We start from the raw sequence: 19,127 nt of genomic DNA on the forward strand, positions 1-19,127 counted from the left end.
CAAAGTCACTTTGCGCGACGAAAAAATATTGGTCGCGCAAAGTAACTTTGCGCGACGAACACAAAGTGACTTTGCGCGACGAAAAATATTGGTAGCGCAAAGTTTTGCGCGACGAAATACATTGGTCGCGCAAAGTTTTGCGCGACGAAATACATTGGTCGCGCAACTGTTTGTGCGACGAAATACATTGGTCGCGCAAAGTCTTAAAAAAATTCCCGCGTCAAATTTTTGGTACCCGCCCAAATTTTTAGAGTTTTACGCGACAAATAGTAACGTCGCGCAAATATTTGTGCGATAAAATATTTTTTGTTTTCAATTTTTTTAATTTGAAATAAACTAATTTAATAGTTTGAGCTACCAAATATTTTTTTCTTTAGTATGAATTTATTTATATGAATTTTTTCAAATTTTTACTTTTTAAATTTAATTTAATTGTATGATTTCTTTTTAAAATTACTTTAATTTAAATTGATATTAATTTTTTCAAATTTTTACTTTTTAAATTTAATTTAATTGTAAGATTTTTCTTAATTACTTTAATTTAAATTGACATATTCAAAATAAAATTACATATGAAAAATAGTGATCAAATTATCCAATAAATATAAATATATATTCAAAATGTACATATAAATTAACAAAGTACAATAATAAAATCTTAATACAAGCGTATTGTGGTGGTAGTGGCGGAGGATATGTTTTGATAGCTTCCTAATCCTCAACTTTAGCCGTCAAAGTCTCGATGATTCCCTACAAAAAAACAAATATAGTCAAATAACAACAACAACAACAACAAAAAGAATGCACAATCTCCCCTAAAATTGTTATACCACAAATCCAACCCAAACTCCAATCTCTCCCCTTTACTCAACCCCAAACCCCACACAAACTCAAAACTAACTCCAAAAACACATATTAATGAAAAAAATTTAAAATTTGGAGAGAATATACCTTTTGGCAAGATTGAGAGTGAGTGAGAATGAGAGGGAGAAGTGAGTGTGAGAGAATTAGAAAAGATAGTGATAGAGAGATGAGAGAGTGAGAGATAGTGAAAAGATAGATGAGAGAGTGAGTGAGAGTGAGAGATAGTGAAGATAGAGATGAGAGATTAAGTGAGAGGAGTTAGTGTGAGAGAAAGGGTGGGATTTGGGGAAAGGGAAAGAGAGAGGAGAGGTAAGAGTAGAGAAAGAAATTGAGAAAATGGTGGAGGAGTTATTTCAGTTTTAAAAATCGTATCACTTTGCGCGACGAAAATATGGTTGGTCGCGCAAAGTTTTGCGCGACGAAACGTATTGGTCTCGCAAAGTTTTGGGCGACGAAAACTTTGCGCGACGAAAATATGGTTGGTCGCGCAAAGTTTTGCGCGACGAAACGTATTGGTCTCGCAAAGTTTTGCGCGACGAATAGAGGAATATTGGTCGCGCAAAGTCTAAAAAAATTATTTTTTTTAAAAAAAATTCCCGCATCCCATTTTTGGTACCCGCCAAAATTTTTAAATTTTTGCCCGACGAAAAATACTTATTGGTCGCGCAAAGTCTAAAACAATTATATATAAAAAATTCCCGCGTCCCATTTTTGGTACCCGCCCAAATTTTTGCGCGACGAACAATATATATTGGTCGCTCAAAGTTTTGCGCGACGAAACATATTGGTCTCGCAAACTTTTGCGCGACGAATATAGGAGTATTGGTCGCGCAAAGTCTAAAAAAAATTTTTTTAAAAAAAAAAAATTCCCGCATCCCATTTTTGGTACCCGCCAAAATTTTTAAATTTTTGCGCGACGAAAAATACATATTGGTCGCGCAAAGTCTAAAACAATTATATAAAAAAATTCCCGCGTCCCATTTTTGATACCCGCCCAAAATTTTTGCGCGACGAAAAATATATATTGGTCGCGCAAAGTTTTGAGCGACAAAAAATATTGGTCGCGCAAAGTCTAAAGTTTTTTTTTTAATTTTAAAAACCCGCGTCCCATTTTTGGTACTCGCCCAAATTTTTTGAGTTTTGCACGATGAACTGTTGGTCGCGCAAACTTTTGAGAGACGAAAAATTGGTTCGTAGCACAGTATTTATAAAAATAATTGTTATGAATAATAAAAAATAAAAAAAATTATTTTATGATTTAAATATATATATATACACACACCATTCAACGATCCAACCATAAGACTTGTTTGTATATACTTCAAGATCGTATACCCCAAAAATCGCAAAAAACAAACATTCAGAGATCTAGTAACGGGACAAAACTTTTCGATAGTTATAAATGAAAAATCACGATTTAACGGTTATTTTAACTCCGATTTTGATGATTTTTTTACAGCTACACTCCTTGACCCTATATGAATACAATGATTGAATTTGATCTTCAATTTAAAACATTTGCACTAGTGGATACCACAAAATCTTATGTTATATTTAACGAAAATATAAATAAACTCTTAATTGTTAGTGAATATATTATTTTGATGGCATATGCATTCTACGAAACTAGTTTCAACGATCCAACCGTCAAACTTGTTTTTTTATACTTCGAGATCATATACGCCAAAAATTGGAAAAAATAAATATTCAAAGATCAAGCAACGGGACAAAACTTTTCGACGGTTATAAATGAAAAATCATGATTTAACGGTTATTTTAACTCCGATTTTGATGATTTTTTACAGCTACACTCCTTGACCCTATGTGAATACAATGACTGAATTTGATCTTCAATTTAAAATATTTACACTAGTGGATACCACAAAATTTTATGTTATATTTAACGAAAATATAAATAAACTCTTAATTGTTAGTGAATATGTTGTTTTGATGGCATACACATTCTACGAAACTAGTTTCAACGATCCAACCTTCAAACTTGTTTGTTTATACTTCGAGATCATATATGCCAAAAATCGGAAAAAATAAACATTCATTGATCAAGTAATGGGACAAAATTTTTTGACGGTTATAAATGAAAAATCATGATTTAATGGTTATTTTAACTCCGATTTTGATGATTTTTTATAGCTACACTCCTTGACCCTATATGAATACAATGACTGAATTTGATCTTCAATTTAAAATATTTACACTAGTGGATACCACAAAATCTTATGTTATACTTACGAAAGTATAAATAAACTCCTAATTGTTAGTGAATATATTGTTAGTGAACAAAAAAAAACTAGTTTCAACGATCCAACTGTCAAACTTGTTTGTTTATACTTCGAGATCATATACGCCAAAAATCGGAAAAAATAAACATTCAGAGATCAAGTAAGGGGACAAAACTTTTCGATGGTTGTAATGAAAAATCACGATTTAATGGTTATTTTAACTCCGATTTTGATGATTTTTTACTGCTACACTCCTTGACCCGATATGAATACAATGAACTAATTCGATCGTCAATTTAAAATATATATTTTCTAACAAAAACCCAATCCGAACAACAATAATATATTTTTCTAATAAAAATCCGATCCGATCTAAAATAATAAGTTTAAAGCTACTTAATAAATATATATACCGTTTAATTTCTTAAGTGTTATGCATACAAAATAAAAAACAAAAATAAATTGGTTTAGGTGACAAAATGTTTGGATTACGTCATGCAAAGATTTTAAAAAATAATTTTTTTATTCTATTTATTTTTGTAAGGACTTTGCGCGACGAAGTTTACTTTTCGTCGCGCAAAGTCACTTTGAGCGACGAATTATTTTTCGTCGCGCAAAATTCGTCGCGCAAGACTTTGAGCGACGATGTATTGTCGTCGTGCAAAAGTTTGTCGCGCGAAGTGACTTTGCGCGACGAATTATTTTTCGTCGCGCAAAATTTGGTCGCGCAAGACTTTGAGCGACGAAGTTTCAAGTTTCGTCGCGCAAAGTAACTTTGTGCGACGAATAATTTTTCGTCGCGCAAAGTTTGGTCGCGCAAGGGGTTTTTTTACTAGTGTTTGCTTGGCACAATTATTAAAGATTCCCCATAGATAATCTTCTAGTTCTGAGATCCAGCCAAGCATTATTTTACTATTGCTACGGTACAGAGGTTTTACCATGGTGGTGCCTTTGACTTGATCTGTTCGTTGCTCGATCTAAATTTGTATGTAACGGGCAGAGCCCAAAACAAAGTCAAACAACTTCAAGACTTATCCCAAATTCTTTTCCCACACGCTTATCTTCACCGAGAATCACAACATATTATCAGGGATATGGGGAGAGAAGCAAGAGCTTATCCAATAATTATATCTTCACAAGAACAAATAAAATGGATACTGAACTTTCAGTTTTATTATAGGATGCCAGACACACACAAGCTTCTTAGAAGTTACAACTTACAGGTACCATCAAGAAGTTAAAAGTCCATGATTTCACTTTCCTATCAAATATTCCTCTTCCATGTAGAAGAATTTATGCCCTTGATTTCACTTTCTTGTCAAATATTCCTCCTCCATAAGTAGAAATGTACATCTCAACTAGAAGAGGAAATTGCATCCAAATAAATAAGGTGACTGGAACACTAGCAAGGAAAATCATTGGAATAACAATCCACGACTGTTCATGGATCATAATGAAAAGGGCAGAAGAAAAGGCAACCATCATGGTGGCAATAGAGATGAATAAGGTGGAAAGGCCTATTATCATCTTTGTTGGTAAGGATTTGAGGAAATCATCTTCCGCATAACGTGATGTGAGGATTCCTAAAAACATCAACACCGAAGTTGTAGATGAAAAGAGCGATACAGCATCTGAAACTATAAAAGCCATAAATAAATTTTTATGCAAGAATATTGGGAAGCCTGTTTCTTCGTTGTTTCCACCAGGAACTGTGAATGCTGCAGCAAACATGATGGTAATAATGAGAGCACCTACAACTGTACAAGAAGTTGCACTTTCTTTCATCCATCTTTCTCCCTCCTTCACCAATTCCTTGTGGCTTTTTGTAAACAGCTCACGCGGCGTCATACTGTCGTTATTAATAGATTCTTTAATCCGGGGTAATGCAATAGTCTCGACCTCCTACATTTTTGTTGAACAAAAATATTCATATGAGTAAAAGATTATTACTCTATTTTTCCAATAATTAGAGAGCAGAGCTAACAAGAAGACTAGCATGCTGACCATAAAGTAACTTGAACAAGACATCTTAGAGCTACTAAATATTGGAATGAATATTTTGGTATTCCAATTTTTCTTTTCATTCTGCATTTGAAGTTTCTATTAAAGGTTATAGTTTAACTCGTGCTATTTTGCTCTAGTTTTCAATATTGGAATGAATAAACGACTAAATGTAACAATTTATTTTCATCTATGTTACAATTTGTAGAAGTTGAAAAAGTATAAATTGACTCCGATTTTCTTTAATTTGAAAGCAGACCATGCCGACTAATAAATTACTATAGAGTGCGCCCACGGCCGATTCCCACAATTTACAAACAAAAAAGGGTCTTTAGAAGGGCATATATTTAGGAAAGCTGATTCATAAGAGAGAAAAAAATTGACTCTGAATTATATAGAAAATGTTCTGACCTTAAACCATTGCACTTCTCTCTGCATTTGCAAAGCTGCACCTGAGATATTATCGAGCTTTGCCAATGGGGATAGAATCCCAGCCACATGTAGCGCGCAATTTTTAGACCTGTCTGCAAAATTTCCAATCACTGTTCTTTTTCTTTTATCCAGTTTATAAATAAGGCTATAAATTTTTTCTTGGCGACATTCAATTGCAAACTGAAAGAGGGTCCTTCCTATTTCATTATTGATCCACATGATATCTGGTCTTGCTTGCAATACACTGTCAGTAAACTCAAACATCCCTCGGTTGATAGATCGAAAAATTGCTCTACGTATGTAATATTGGCCAGGTGAATGTTTTATCACTTCACACATGTGATGAAGGAGTTCAAGTGATTGAATGTGGGCCTGTTTTATTTCGCGTATGCGATTGATTCCTAGGTTGGCATTGAAAAAAACATGTCATACCACTAATTCATGAAAAAATTTATTGCTAAAACAATTAATGGAGAACAAAGGAAAGATGAAAAAAAGAAGTAGCATACCCAAAAGTTCAAGGAGATTTGATTTCAAACCTTTCAAGAAACCTACCACTGCAATGGAAATTCAAAATCTAAATATAAGATGGTGAAAGCTGTATGTATCTCTGTTAATTAGATGATGACAAAATGTGTAGAAGCAATTAACTCACTTGAAAAGTTTCATAAAATGGGTGCAAGGAATATTTAGAAACATATGGATGCGAACATGTACAGTGGGCTGGGCTGAATAACCTCTAATCCCACCGGGTGTTGCATCCGGAAAAACAAGCGGGCCACATGACGCAAAGTATGTTACCATTTTTATTTTCAGTTAGTATGAGGAACTAAACTCTAAGCCCTGGCTTTGAGGTTGAAGCATTAACATAATTTTCAAATTTTCAAATTTTCAAATTACTCCGTTTCATGCTATTATGGTTCTTGTCATGCCCATGCTCTCTTCAATGTTAATGGATTCATTTATGTTTAATCGAAGTAAACGCCATGCCAAAAATTGGTATGGTTAAGGGTAGGGAGGCCCTAACAGATGTCATTAATAAGAGCAGTATTAATAAGGGTGATTCCACTGTATGGTATAAATGGGCTGAGAGTTTCTCTTAGACCTCCTGTGTCCCTGAAAGCCTTAATGTCGGAGTTGGAAATTTCAATGATGCTAGACAAGATACTATCCTCCCTGAACATATTGGCTGACGAAGTGTGTATGGAGGATGATTGATGATGGGCTTGTCCCTGGCGTTTTTCCCCTTCCCCTAAATTTTAATGTTGCCCAAGTTTTTTATTTGGAATGTGAGAGGTTCTGGTGTTGACCAATTTTCTGGTACAATTAACTATTTGAAGAAATCGCATCATTTTGACTTCTTTGCAGTTTTAGAGCCCATAATTACTAGGGTCAGGGCGGCAAAGGTAATTGCGAAACTTCATTTTAAAGGAAAGAAGTTGTGGAGGCCAGTGGGTTCTTTGGAGGAATCTGGTTTCTCTAGAATGAATCTAAGACCAGGGTGCAGCCCATGAAGCAAGCTACTATATTGTTTTCTTAGGTGGGTCACTCAGGCTTTTCTATTGACAGTTGTGTATAGGAAACCCTTGCCCTAGGAAAAGAGATTGTTTGTGGAGGCATCTAATTGATGATGGTGCTGCCCATACTTTACCAAGGCCCATTATTGGAGATTTTAATGAGATTGTTTTGCTCAGATGAGAGGAAATGTGGAAGTGATCGATGGAAACTATGTAGTCTTCCTCATTGGATTCAGGCTCATAAACTTGTGGACCGTGGATTTATTTGCAGCCCTTTCACCTCGATTGATAAAAGGATAATGGTAAAACTATTTGGAGAAGGATTGCTAGAGGAATTTCAATACTTCTTGGAGGATTCCCTTTTTTGAGATTTTTATCAACCATCTTCCGAGAATAAAATCTGACTAGAGCCCCCTACTACTAAATCTGTTGTGAAATTGGCTCACCATTGATGCAAGAGGAAGAAGGGAATTAAGGGATTGCATGAGATGAGTAGTAAGGACTGAGAAGAAATCGCAAGACGGAGGAGCTGTGTTCAGGCAACCGGTCTTTTTGGCCATGCGACCAAGAGCTCAAGTCATGATTTCTACTCTAAGCGACCGGTCGACACGTGAACAGTGTCGCGCACTGGTTTGGCGGCGCTGGCGTGTTTTGATGTGGTTTCCTATTATTTTTGGGTTTTCTAGCCTAATTTAATAGGGTTTTAGATTCCTATTCCTAGTTAACTTGTAGCCCAAGTTCTATGAATTTTAGGGCTGGGTTAATTAGGAGAAGAGAGGAGAAAATTCAAGAGTGAGAATTTTCGAGAGAGACATAAGAGAATTCAAGAGGGCGAATTCTTGGGTGTTTTCAAGGGCATCAAATGATTTGGGCCAAGGGTAAGAGAAAAGAGAGCTATGGTTCTTGTGAAAGATAAGGGGGTTCTTGATTGTAACCAAAGTTGTTCTTACATACTAGTGAATTTTTTGGGTGTATCACCAAGAGGACATAGGCACGAGGACGAATATCTATAAATCTTTGTGTTCTTGTGTATCTCTCTTTGTGGTATGTGTGCTTATTATAAAGGGGTTTGTATGCATGTCGTCCCATAGTGCTTTATTATAAAGGGGTTTGTATGCATGTCGTCGCATAGTTCATTAATGACAAGGTCTTGGAGTGTTTTCGCACAACTCAACACCAATCATTGTACGGAGTCCACTAACTGTCCAAACTATACACTGATATTGTCCCCACCTTAACCACTAAGGAGAGTGGAGGCGAACTGGACCACTAGGTGTGTGGTTTTTAACTTAATAGGCCTCCATAAAATTAGGAGTGGACCACCTATATTTAAACTGTAGATTATTATTATATTCTCCGATGTGGGACTTACACATCATGGCTTCTATCGAGCCACCTACACCAACAATCTCCTAGCAACCCGCCTATTCACAACACCCGCACTTTTCAAGAGTAAGCCCCCCCAGGACTCCACCTCTTATGAGAAGGATTTTCTTGGGCTTCACTAGGAGTCCTTGCTCCACCTATGCCTAGGATTTTCTTGACCCTTGCTAGGAGCCCCCTAGTTAGTCACCACTATGATTTCCTTGAGCCTTTGCCTTTGCCCCACTAGCCCTTGCTCTACTAGCCTACTCACCTTTCTCCACCAGTCCAAGCATTTTTACTTAAGTCGCCTTCTTAAACATGCCAATGGCTCCACCTTGAACCAAGTGCATCTCAGTCGAACTAGGCACTCATACCAATTTTTGTACCAACAAGCTCAAAAGGAGTTTACTATCTGTCCAAATCATGCACCAATATTGTACCCACCTTAACCACCTGGGAGAGCAAAGGCCTATTTGAACTGTAGATTATTGTCGTATATTCTCCGATGTGGAACTTACACATCATGACTTACATCAAGCCACCCACACCAACAAAGTCCGGTAGTTTGCATATTTCAGATTTGCCGCTATGTGGCTTATGCATGAATGGTTGGGTTTGATGATTTTTTGAAGAATTCTTGGTCACTTGATAATAGGGGTTTATTAAAAAAAAAAAAATTCAAAATCTCACCCCCTATTTTCAGAATTTGGACCCATGAGATTTTTGGAGCATTATTCCAAAAGAAAAAACAAGCTTTGACTAGATTGGATGGTATTCAGAGCGTTGTGAAGAAGGCATAGCCTTTATCATTGGATTCCAGAAAACAAGATCACTAATGAATCAAATGATATTTTGGCTCAGGAGGAACTTTATTGCAAACAAAATTCTAGACATTTGTGGCCAAAGGAAGGTGATTAAAAAACAAAGTTTTCCCTTATCTACAATAGGTAGAAGAAGAATAAATAAACTAGAAGGGTTGGAGAATGATTCTAGTTGATGGATTGATTCCAAGGAGGAAATGAAGAAAATTGCTATTCAGTGGAAGAAATGTGGTGTGCCTGGACTCCTGGGAGTCGACTAGGATCGTGTTGATCCATATGACTTTTGGTAGAGGTTCCTTGGTAAAGTTGACCAATTTTTCTGATACAATTAACGATTTTGAAGAAATTGCATCATTTTGACTTCTTTGCAGTTTTAGAGCTTGCAAAACTTCATTTTCAAAGGAAAGAGTTTTAGACGTACCTCGTGTCTTGTGCGTGGCCACATATAGGGGCCTTGGTGGCTAGGGTTTCAGAAGAATAATTCCTCACATGGAAAGGAATTATTTTTCCCTAATTTAGAGAGATTGAACCAATTAGAGATTTGATTAGAATCAAATCCCTAATTATTGTAAGAATCCCCAATTTAATGAATTAATCCCCAAATTGATAGGATTAATTATTTAATCTAGGATCTTCAAATATTTGCTTCCACACAACCTAAATATCATAATTCTTGTCTCGACACATATTAGTACAAATTGGTTTCCTTCCATTGCCTTCACAACTATGCAATGACAGATTCTTATTTGCTCATGAACATTAGTTATTCTTTAGTATTCTTAATGCAACAACAAACCATAATCACAACATACCTGACCAAGTGATCTTCATTCGATTACATTCGTCATTTCCTTCATTTTGAACACTTACACGAATATCACTAATGGCATGCTCTATGCGTATACCTTTCAAAAAATGACAGTAATTAACCTCAATCAATATATTTTGAATTACTATTTCTATTACAATTATGGATATCTCGTCATAAATGATTTGCATATATACGTTTTGTGTTCTGAACTTTTTCCATGTCCCGTCATGTTCCCATGTTAATATTCTGTCACATGTCCTCTTAGATAACAGAGTGAAAATACCTTTAACTCTTAATTAAAAATAGAATATTACAGTCAATGTAACATCGCAAATATATAATTGTAATTGTAAGAGGAAAGAGAATGTGGATACTAACAATTATAGATCCATCGTTGCCAAAATTTGAGGCGTGTTCCACTCAGGAATGCAGAAGGCATAAATCCTTCCATCGGGAATGCCCCATCATGGCCCTTGGTTAAGACCAATTGTGGGCAATGCTGAATTAATTCCAGAGCAATACCTGTAGTAGAGAAAAACAAGTTTTTATAATTAAGGAAAAAAAGGAGTAATCAATTTCATTGTTATAAGATTAAAACTCTTACCAAATTTCATGCCAATAATAAAGCTGCGAAGAATTGTAGAGCCGTATGGTCCTTTTTCTGGCATTAGATCTTGGAGGGGAGTGGCGGAGTAAAGATAATGAACGACATCCCATTGTTCTTGGAAAGAAGCCAAGAGAATTGGAGTCATATTGTCGGTCCCATTGGGAATACTAAGTATTTTCTTGCTTTTTCTAACCATGCATTCAACCATTTTGAGATTTGCTCTTTTTGCAGCATAAGCTAGAGCTGTCCAACCCCATTTATCTGTTAGTTCCAAGTCTTCCTCTGACATCAACTGCACCAACTCTTCCACAATATGCTCGTGCTCTAGTTCTGCTGCATAGTGAAGAGCTATCTTGTTTGCAGATGTAAGTCTTGCTCTTATTGCATTGGGATGTAGTGTAAGAAACTCCTTTGCTTTATTCCAATCCCCAGTGCACACAGCATCGAACAACGGCTTACACTGATTGTAGTCATACACTCTGTCGTCATGTCCTGCCCAAAGTTTTGGATAATTAATTATTTCAAATCATATTAATACATTTTCTTGTTTTAACAACTATATACCTGGATTGGATGATGAGTTTGCATCGGCAGGAACAACAGGTTTCACCATTCTTACTATATACCTGAATATTGCTATTTTTGTTGTTTTTATATTTAGGTCTCAGATAAAAGTTTACAACTCAGAAGAGTAAAGGATCTCATCTTAAAGTAGCATTCGGGGTTGAGTGCATTGGTGTATTAAGAATCAGGCCTTTTCTTTTCAAGCATTCTTTACATTGGTGTGTTGGGGGTTACATTCCTTCTTTTTATTTTAAATATATATATATATATATATATATATCTTGAAGTACCACGTCAGTATACCAATATTCCATCTATTACTTATATACCCAAAAAAAAAATAAAAAATTAAAAGAGAAAAAGAAAATAATTCATGAAAACTTTTAAAATTAATGCACCCTTGTGTTTTGAATAATCACTATGCTAAATTTCACTTTCCGCAAAACTACATAGGCATCGGCAAATTGGAAAACCGATGCTATTAGTAATTTAGCCATTGATTTTATAATTAATAAGACTAAAAGGGTATAAAGGCATCATCACAAATTTTAGGTGCTACCTAATGATGCCGTTGATTATATTTTAGCATCGATGGTAAAATTTACTGATGCGCAAAATGTTTTTCAAGAATTTTATTTCAAGCCTAACAATTAACAACCGACGCCAAAAGCAAGTCAACCCCGCTACAGTGATTTTTTTAAAACAAAACAATTTATCTCGTTCTGGCATCCTTGTCTTTCTCTCTCGCGACTTACATCCCTCTCTCTTCTCTCTCGTGACTCTCATCCCTCAATCTCTGCCGATATCCTCTATGTCCTCCATCCATCTCTGCCACCATCTTCTCTTCCCTCAATCTCTATCAATATCTCCTAAACCTTAGAACCAACAAAACCAAAATCAGTGACAGCAAGCACGCACACGCTCAGTTCAACCAACACACTCAGACGAAATCACCTCTAAGCCGCTCAGTTCAACCCACACATGCTCACTCAGACAAAATCACCGAAAGCAGTTGATTTCATCAATCAGTCAAAGCCCCAAATTTGGGTAATTTGTTAATGGGCCTCCACCAAGACTGGCATGGCCATACCAAGCTGGATAGAGGGGAGGAGCCCTTCCCAACCAAGAACATGAGGCTCCAATTCAGCCAGAAGGCCCTGCACCAGTTTAGGCCCCCCAAAATGAGCCAGAACCTCCACCTATTCCACAATTTGTGGCCCCACGTGATCAGCCCTTGGCACTTCTACCTGGGGCACTAGCTGTGTTGCCCTACAGATTCAAAAGGATGGACCCCAATCCATTCCCTCCACTAGCAAGAGGCAGGATAGGCGGAGGAGGAAGTAACCCCTTTGCCAACAATGACAGAAACAAACCCGGGCAAACTGGAGGAATCATCCAGACTTCGAAAAAGAGGAAGAACACATTTATTGGCCATGGTTTTTGACCAATCCTCTTCCATATTGGCCATGGTGAGGATGGGGGAGAAATATGTGTGGAAGGAAGACAATGAATGGAACAATGTATCCCTCATTTATTTATTAATTTTTGCGGATTAAAATAGTTAAAAGATTGTTTTGGTAAAGTAAGGAGTATGACAAGGGTTTAAATTACAAGCTATTAGTGCCATTAGATTAATCCAATGCTTTTTATTAAAGAGTTGTTCATAGGTCCTATTTTTAGGTTCTTAGGTCAGCGGAACTGATATATACACATATGTAATATAGAGCGATCACTATTTCTGCAAACATTGGGATAGCTGAGGACCTCCCTTGTATTGTGGTTCAGTAACCGCAACTGTCTATTTCTTTAAGTGTTTCTTCTAAGATTCTTGTAAAAATGTATTCAAATTGAAACCATTTTATTATCTCTCGAACATTCAGTATTTATCGAAAATACTATGTTCGTTTTGTTTATCAGAGTTCGATGTTTATTGTTTTCCGGTTTTAGCTAGTTTTATTTTTATTTTTATGAATGATCTTTGAGTTGTAACTCAAAACAAATCATTATGAATGATAAATTACAGATAAAAAAAAAAGTTCTTTATATGGGGCCATATATAGGTAAACTAATTCATTTGAAACAAAAGAAAACTAACTCTGAATTACATGGAATATTAGGGTCTAACCTTGAACCATTGTAGTTCTCTCTACATTTGCAAAGCTGCACCTGAGATATTATCGAGCTTTGCTAATGGGGATAACATCCCTGCCACATGTAAAATGCTATTGTTAGAACTATCTGCAAAGATTCCAAATATAGTACTTTTTCTTTCATCCAGTGTATATATAAGGTTATAAACTTTTTCTTGACGACATTCAATGGCAAATTGAAAGGCGGTCCTCCTCATTTCATTATGGCTCCACACGAGATATGGACTTGCTTGGAATATACGATCAATAAACTCAAAAAATCCCCCGCTCAATAGCTCGAAAGATTGCTTGATATACAGATTGCCTTCCTTTACCATCTGAATGTTTTATCACTTCATACATGTGATCTAGGAGTTCAAGGTATTGAATATGGATCAATATCAATTCTCGTATGCAGTTGATTCCTAGGTTGACATTGAAAAAACATGTAAGCCTCAAGAAAAAAATTGACTGTTAAAACAATTAATGGAGAGCGATATTGGAAATACAAAAAAAAATGTAGCATACCCAAAAGTTCAAGGAGATTCGAGATCAGACCTTGCAAGAAACCCAGCACTGCAATGCAAATTCAAAATTCTAAACATATGATGGGCCAAAGCGACATTCTAGTAATTAGATGTTATATGATATGAAAAAAATGTCACAAAGGAAAAGAAAAAAAAACAAATAATGTTTTTTTTTTTTTTTTTAAGGATCTTTCCTATTAAGATGGACAATAGTATACTAAACTCACACACACTACACGGATGCTAGAACTGAAATACATAACTTTTTCTGGGGGAGCAATTACTCAAAACCACTACACTAAAATTTCATAATATAGTCACCTCTATGGACTTCTCGAGAACATCTCCAAAATGTACATAACTTTTTGACCTGCAGTGGCCCAATATGGTTCCTCTTTACTTGCATTCTTTCATTGTAATTGCACCAAAGCTTTGATTATTGGCATGGCAATTAGACATACTAGATAGCTAGATAGTTTGTGTTAGGTTAGCTTTCGTGGAGGAATCTTCGCAAGCTCAATCCACTCATTTGCCTCATAGGCAGGGCAACCAAGTAGGTCGACCTCTGCGAGTCAACGAGGACGTCAACCATTCCAGCCCGAATTATGAAGGATACCAACGTGATCGGCAAGCCATGAGCTCAGAAGAGAAGCTCATAAATGACTGACTTCGAGGCTTAAAGATTGGCGGAGATTTCGAAGATGCTCTACGCATGGAGGTGGACCAAGCAAACTCTACGCCTTTCATCGCCGAAATCGAGCTGGCTGCTCCGCCAAAGCGATTCTCAAAGCCTTCGTTCACGCATTTCAGAGCCATCTAAAACACTTCAAAAGTGTCATGATCCTCTACAAAGCCGATGACGGGCTAATGAACAAGGTGTTTGCAATGACCTTGCAAGGAGCAGCCCAAGGCTGGTTCCACACTCTACCATCCGGATCAATAAGCAGCTTCAAAGAGTTAGCTTACGTCTTCACCAAGGAATACACTTCTTACTGGACGATTAAGAAGAATCCTAGCTACCTGTTCAACCTACGCAAGAAGTCCGATGAATCCCTTTGATATTACATTAAGAGATTCAAATCAGAAAAGGCTAACATTGTAGGGTGCGATGACCAAATCTCGTCCTCTTCTTTCAAGAAAGGTCTTCCAATTGAGGACGACTTATATCGCGAGCTGACTATTACTCCCAGCCAGACTCTGGAAGAGGTCTTCGCGACTGCGGAATGCTATGCTCTATGGGATGACGATCGAATCACCGCGAAGAAGTCTACCAAGTAGAAAGATCAGCCAACCAAGCAAACGATCCACTCTCATCGACAGTCTCCAGACGTAGGGCAAACGGGTCACAATCATTGACACATCTCTGAACGTAGGCTAAACGGGTCACACTCATCGATACGTGTTTGGACGTAGGCCAAACGGGTCATAATCATTGACACGTCTCCAGACGTAGGGCAAACGAGTCACACTCATCGACACGCCTCCGGACGTAAGCCAAACGGGTCACACTCATTGTCACGTCTCCAGACGTAGGCCAAACAGGACGTCTCCGGACATAGGCAAAACCGGACGTCTCTAGATGTAGGCCAAGCGGACCACACTCATCGACATGTCTCCGGACGTTGGCCAAACAGGCCACTCTCATCGACAAGTCTCAAGACATAAGCCAAACGGGCGACACTCATCGACACGTCTCCGGACATAGGCCAAACGGGCCACTTTCATCGACACGTCTCGAGACGTTAGCCAAACGGGCCACTCTCATCGTGCTACACTTATCAACACGTCTCTGGACGTAGGCTAAACGGGCCACACTCATCGATAAGTCTCCGGACATAGGTCAAACTGGCCACTCTCATCGACACTTCTCCGGACATAGGCCAAACACGTAGCAACTTGAGCAAAAACATCCTACGGGATATGCAGAACATGCCTGGAGTCCCTCAAGGGGGATTTTGGCACTTGTCAAGTTTCCTAAGGGAAAACATCCTATGGGATATGCAGAATATCACTGGAGTCCCTCAAGGGGGACCCTGGTACTCATAAATTTCCTAAAGGAGACACACAATCAAGATATTGGCTTGTTACTCAAGCAGTTCACAAGTCGATATGCAAATTGAAGTTGAAAAAATAACTAAATTTTCATAGCAAGCTGACCAACTGGTCAAGTTCAACAAAAAAATGGTCAAGCAAGACCAATTATTCTAAACAAGAAAGCAAACTACAAAAACTAAAAAGGAATAGAGGATTCTTCATCTACTCCAGAACGCCGACAGAAGATCCCTGATCTACAGCCTCTTCGGCATGCGCCTGATCAGCCATGCTCTCAGTAGTTCCACCTGTCTGATTAACAACATCTGCCGACATCTCATCAGCTTCCAATGGCATAGAAGGGAGCAAACCCATTTTGCATTCCAAACATCCCAGCTTGTACACATCCATGATAGCTTCGAACTTGGATTCTTCAGCAGACTTGTGATAAGCACAAAATCTAGTCAGGCGCTTGTCATAGCTAAGAGAGATGTCAAATTCTTGCGCTGAAGATGAAAGTATGCATTTTTTCGACTAACCAAGTCAGTAGCAGAAGAGGGGGCAATAACAGACGAGTTCCGGATAGTTTCAGCAGCAAAAGCTACTCCTTTTTGGAGCAGATGAAATGTTGCTTCCTTTTGCTTTTCCAAGGAACGACTTGAGAAAGTACCAAAATCGCCTGCCTGATGGATTTGATCAACCAGCTCAGCACAAGTGGATGGACTTGACAAAAAGTTCGTCTTAAGCAGTTCAGACACACCTGCATCTCCTGCAGGGCTAGACTTGTCCATTTTGGGATCAGCCACTGACGTTGCAGAAGAGCTCTTCGTCCAGACAGATGACTCTCTCGTCTTCTTAGCCGCCGCCATCCATACTTCCAATAAAGTCAATGATGCTGAATCAACTCCATGCTTGACTGCTCGTGACTCAACAACTAGACCCTGATGGTTGGACGGATAAGTGGACCTCCAAGTTTGATCTCTATCCTTTCACTGGTGCATACAACTCAAACCACGAAGAGGAATATCAGCATCTCTTTGCCTCTCAGCAGGTGAACTAGTTCATGAGCGAACCACTTCATGGAGCAAATCATGGTCTCCAAGCTTGTCTGCATGAGCCTTAAGTGGAACATCCCTAATATTGCCCCTACTGCCAACCTTCTGGCTATCTGCACTAACGAGATGTTTAACCCTAGTTGATGATGGGGAACAGCTCCTACTTGAGTCTTCTCAGCAGAAGGAATCCTTGGCTTCTTTCTCAGTGGAGACACATCCTTTGCCCTTGAAGTTGTAGCTTCATTTCTTGAAGACTTGATGTCAGCCTTCCTTTTTTAAGGGTGTCCAACAGAACACTCCTCTTGCCCATCCAGCAGTTCATTAGAGTCTGAACCATTCTACTTCCATCTTTCAACATCCTAGGCATAGGGGCAGACCACCAACTTCGTCCGAATACTCACTCAGCAGCCACTGCCTCTTCGACTGTCCTTAACTGCCAGTCACGACGACAACCAGCCTAGTTCCACCCAGCTAGCCCTCATCGCGAAAAAGAGAAGACGAAGAAAAAATATACGTGCTCGACTTACCTTGGGATGCAGGAAAACTCCTCTCTTCAATAAGCAGTACAAATTCTCCAAGATCTCTCTCAAGCTAGGCAGTAGAGAAGTTAAGTTTGCAATGTGAAGAAGAGCGAAGAGAAGCCCTTCATTTATACAGGTTGGGCATCCTAGGTCTAGAAGGAATCACAAGCCCATTCCTACTAGGAACCCAACTCCAAGAAAAGTCAAAAGCCCATTCCAACTAGGTGTTCAGAAAATTAGCAAGTCAAAAACCTCCTCCGAGCAAGATCCCAAATCCAAGAAGGAAGCCCAGTTACAGCTGGACAGCCCAACAAGCAATCCACATCTCCTACATGCCACCACGCGCCATGCAGAAGCTGGGGGGCATTTGTTAGAACCGAATTTTAGCCCAACCCTGGGTCAAATATTTCCTTCCATTTGGGGATTATTTGGCCTAATTGGCAGTTATTTGATTCAATTGGCAATTATTCGATTCTTACCCTAATTAGGGATTTGATTTAAATCAAATCCCTAATTACGTTAATCTCTCCAAATTGGAGAAGAATAATTTCTTTCCATCTGTGGAATTATTCTTCCGAAACCCTAGCCTCTGAGGCTCCTATAAATACATGGCTACACCAAGGCTTGAGGTAATTCTAAACCTACATCTAAATTCCTCTCTGAAACTCTGTAGAAATTATCTTTCACAAACCCTAGCTGCCATACTCTTTCTCTCTCTCACATAAGGCTCCAGTCACCACACACGGCTCCGAGCGCCCGGTTCACACCATACACACAACTTCGTACCCTTTCCATTAGCTATTGTTTTCCTACAAACACTTGAACTAACTTAGGCATCGGAGGGCCTTTGGCCAACACCCCCTAGGTGTGATCCTCTTATTCCGATTTATTTTGCAGGGAGAAAGAGACGACGAAGGGAAAGACGGAATCTTAGACAAATATTCTCGTGGGACAAAAATCGCTCCCACACATATGCCTTTGAATATTTTGGAGGTTTAATCCTCTCAATATGTGTAAATTATCATCAAATTATAACATTACAAGATTTCTAATGTAATAAATTATTGGGAAATGGAAAGGAATAAATATATTTAGTGAAAATTATAATTATTTTGTTAGATCATGTTCCTCTCTTTGCGTGGCACAGTTTCCTCCTGGAAACGTGGGGAATGTGAATGGAAAGATCATGTTTCAACTTACACAATTATTCAAGATTCCCCATCTCCGGAGCCTCATTTTGCAAGACCAAGACTTTAAGATAATCTTCTAGTTCTGAGATCCAATCAAGCATTTTTTTACTATTGCTAGGGTACAGAGGTTTTACCATGGTGGTGCCTTTGACTTGATCAGTTCGTTGCTCGAACTTTGTATGTAATGGGTTGAGCCCAAAACAGAGTCAAACAACTTCAAAATTTATCCCAAATTCTTTTCTCACACACTTATCTTCACCAAGAATCACAACATATTATCAGGGAAATGGGGAAGGAAGCAAAAGCTTATCCAACAATTATATCTTCACAAGAACAAATAAAATAGATATTGAACTTTAAGGGAGGGAAGCAAAAGCTTATCCAACAATTATATCTTCACAAGAACAAATAAAATAGATATTGAACTTTCAGTTTTATTATAGGATGCCAAA

The 19,127-nt window shown here is 38.0% G+C and overlaps 1 protein-coding gene across 2 annotated transcripts; it reads right to left on the reverse strand.

Annotated features, from left to right (window-relative positions):
• On the reverse strand, positions 4,259-11,277 carry LOC18787938 (ankyrin repeat-containing protein ITN1). 2 transcript variants are annotated; one of them, XM_020556623.1, is made up of 7 exons: positions 11,223-11,277; positions 10,656-11,150; positions 10,430-10,573; positions 10,053-10,145; positions 6,047-6,094; positions 5,517-5,938; positions 4,259-5,006 (listed from the first exon to the last, which is right to left on the reverse strand). In XM_020556623.1, the coding sequence occupies exons 1-7, from the start codon at positions 11,269-11,271 to the stop codon at positions 4,398-4,400; spliced, it is 1,860 nt and encodes a 619-aa protein (XP_020412212.1). In that variant the 5' UTR covers positions 11,272-11,277; the 3' UTR covers positions 4,259-4,397. The 2 variants fall into 2 exon arrangements, with proteins under 2 accessions (XP_020412212.1, XP_007221395.2); XM_007221333.2 differs by lacking the exon at positions 6,047-6,094 and having other exon boundaries at positions 5,517-5,625; positions 10,058-10,145.

The sequence above is a fragment of the Prunus persica genome, chromosome G2, assembly GCF_000346465.2.
Source record: "Prunus persica cultivar Lovell chromosome G2, Prunus_persica_NCBIv2, whole genome shotgun sequence".
NCBI lineage: Eukaryota > Viridiplantae > Streptophyta > Magnoliopsida > Rosales > Rosaceae > Prunus > Prunus persica.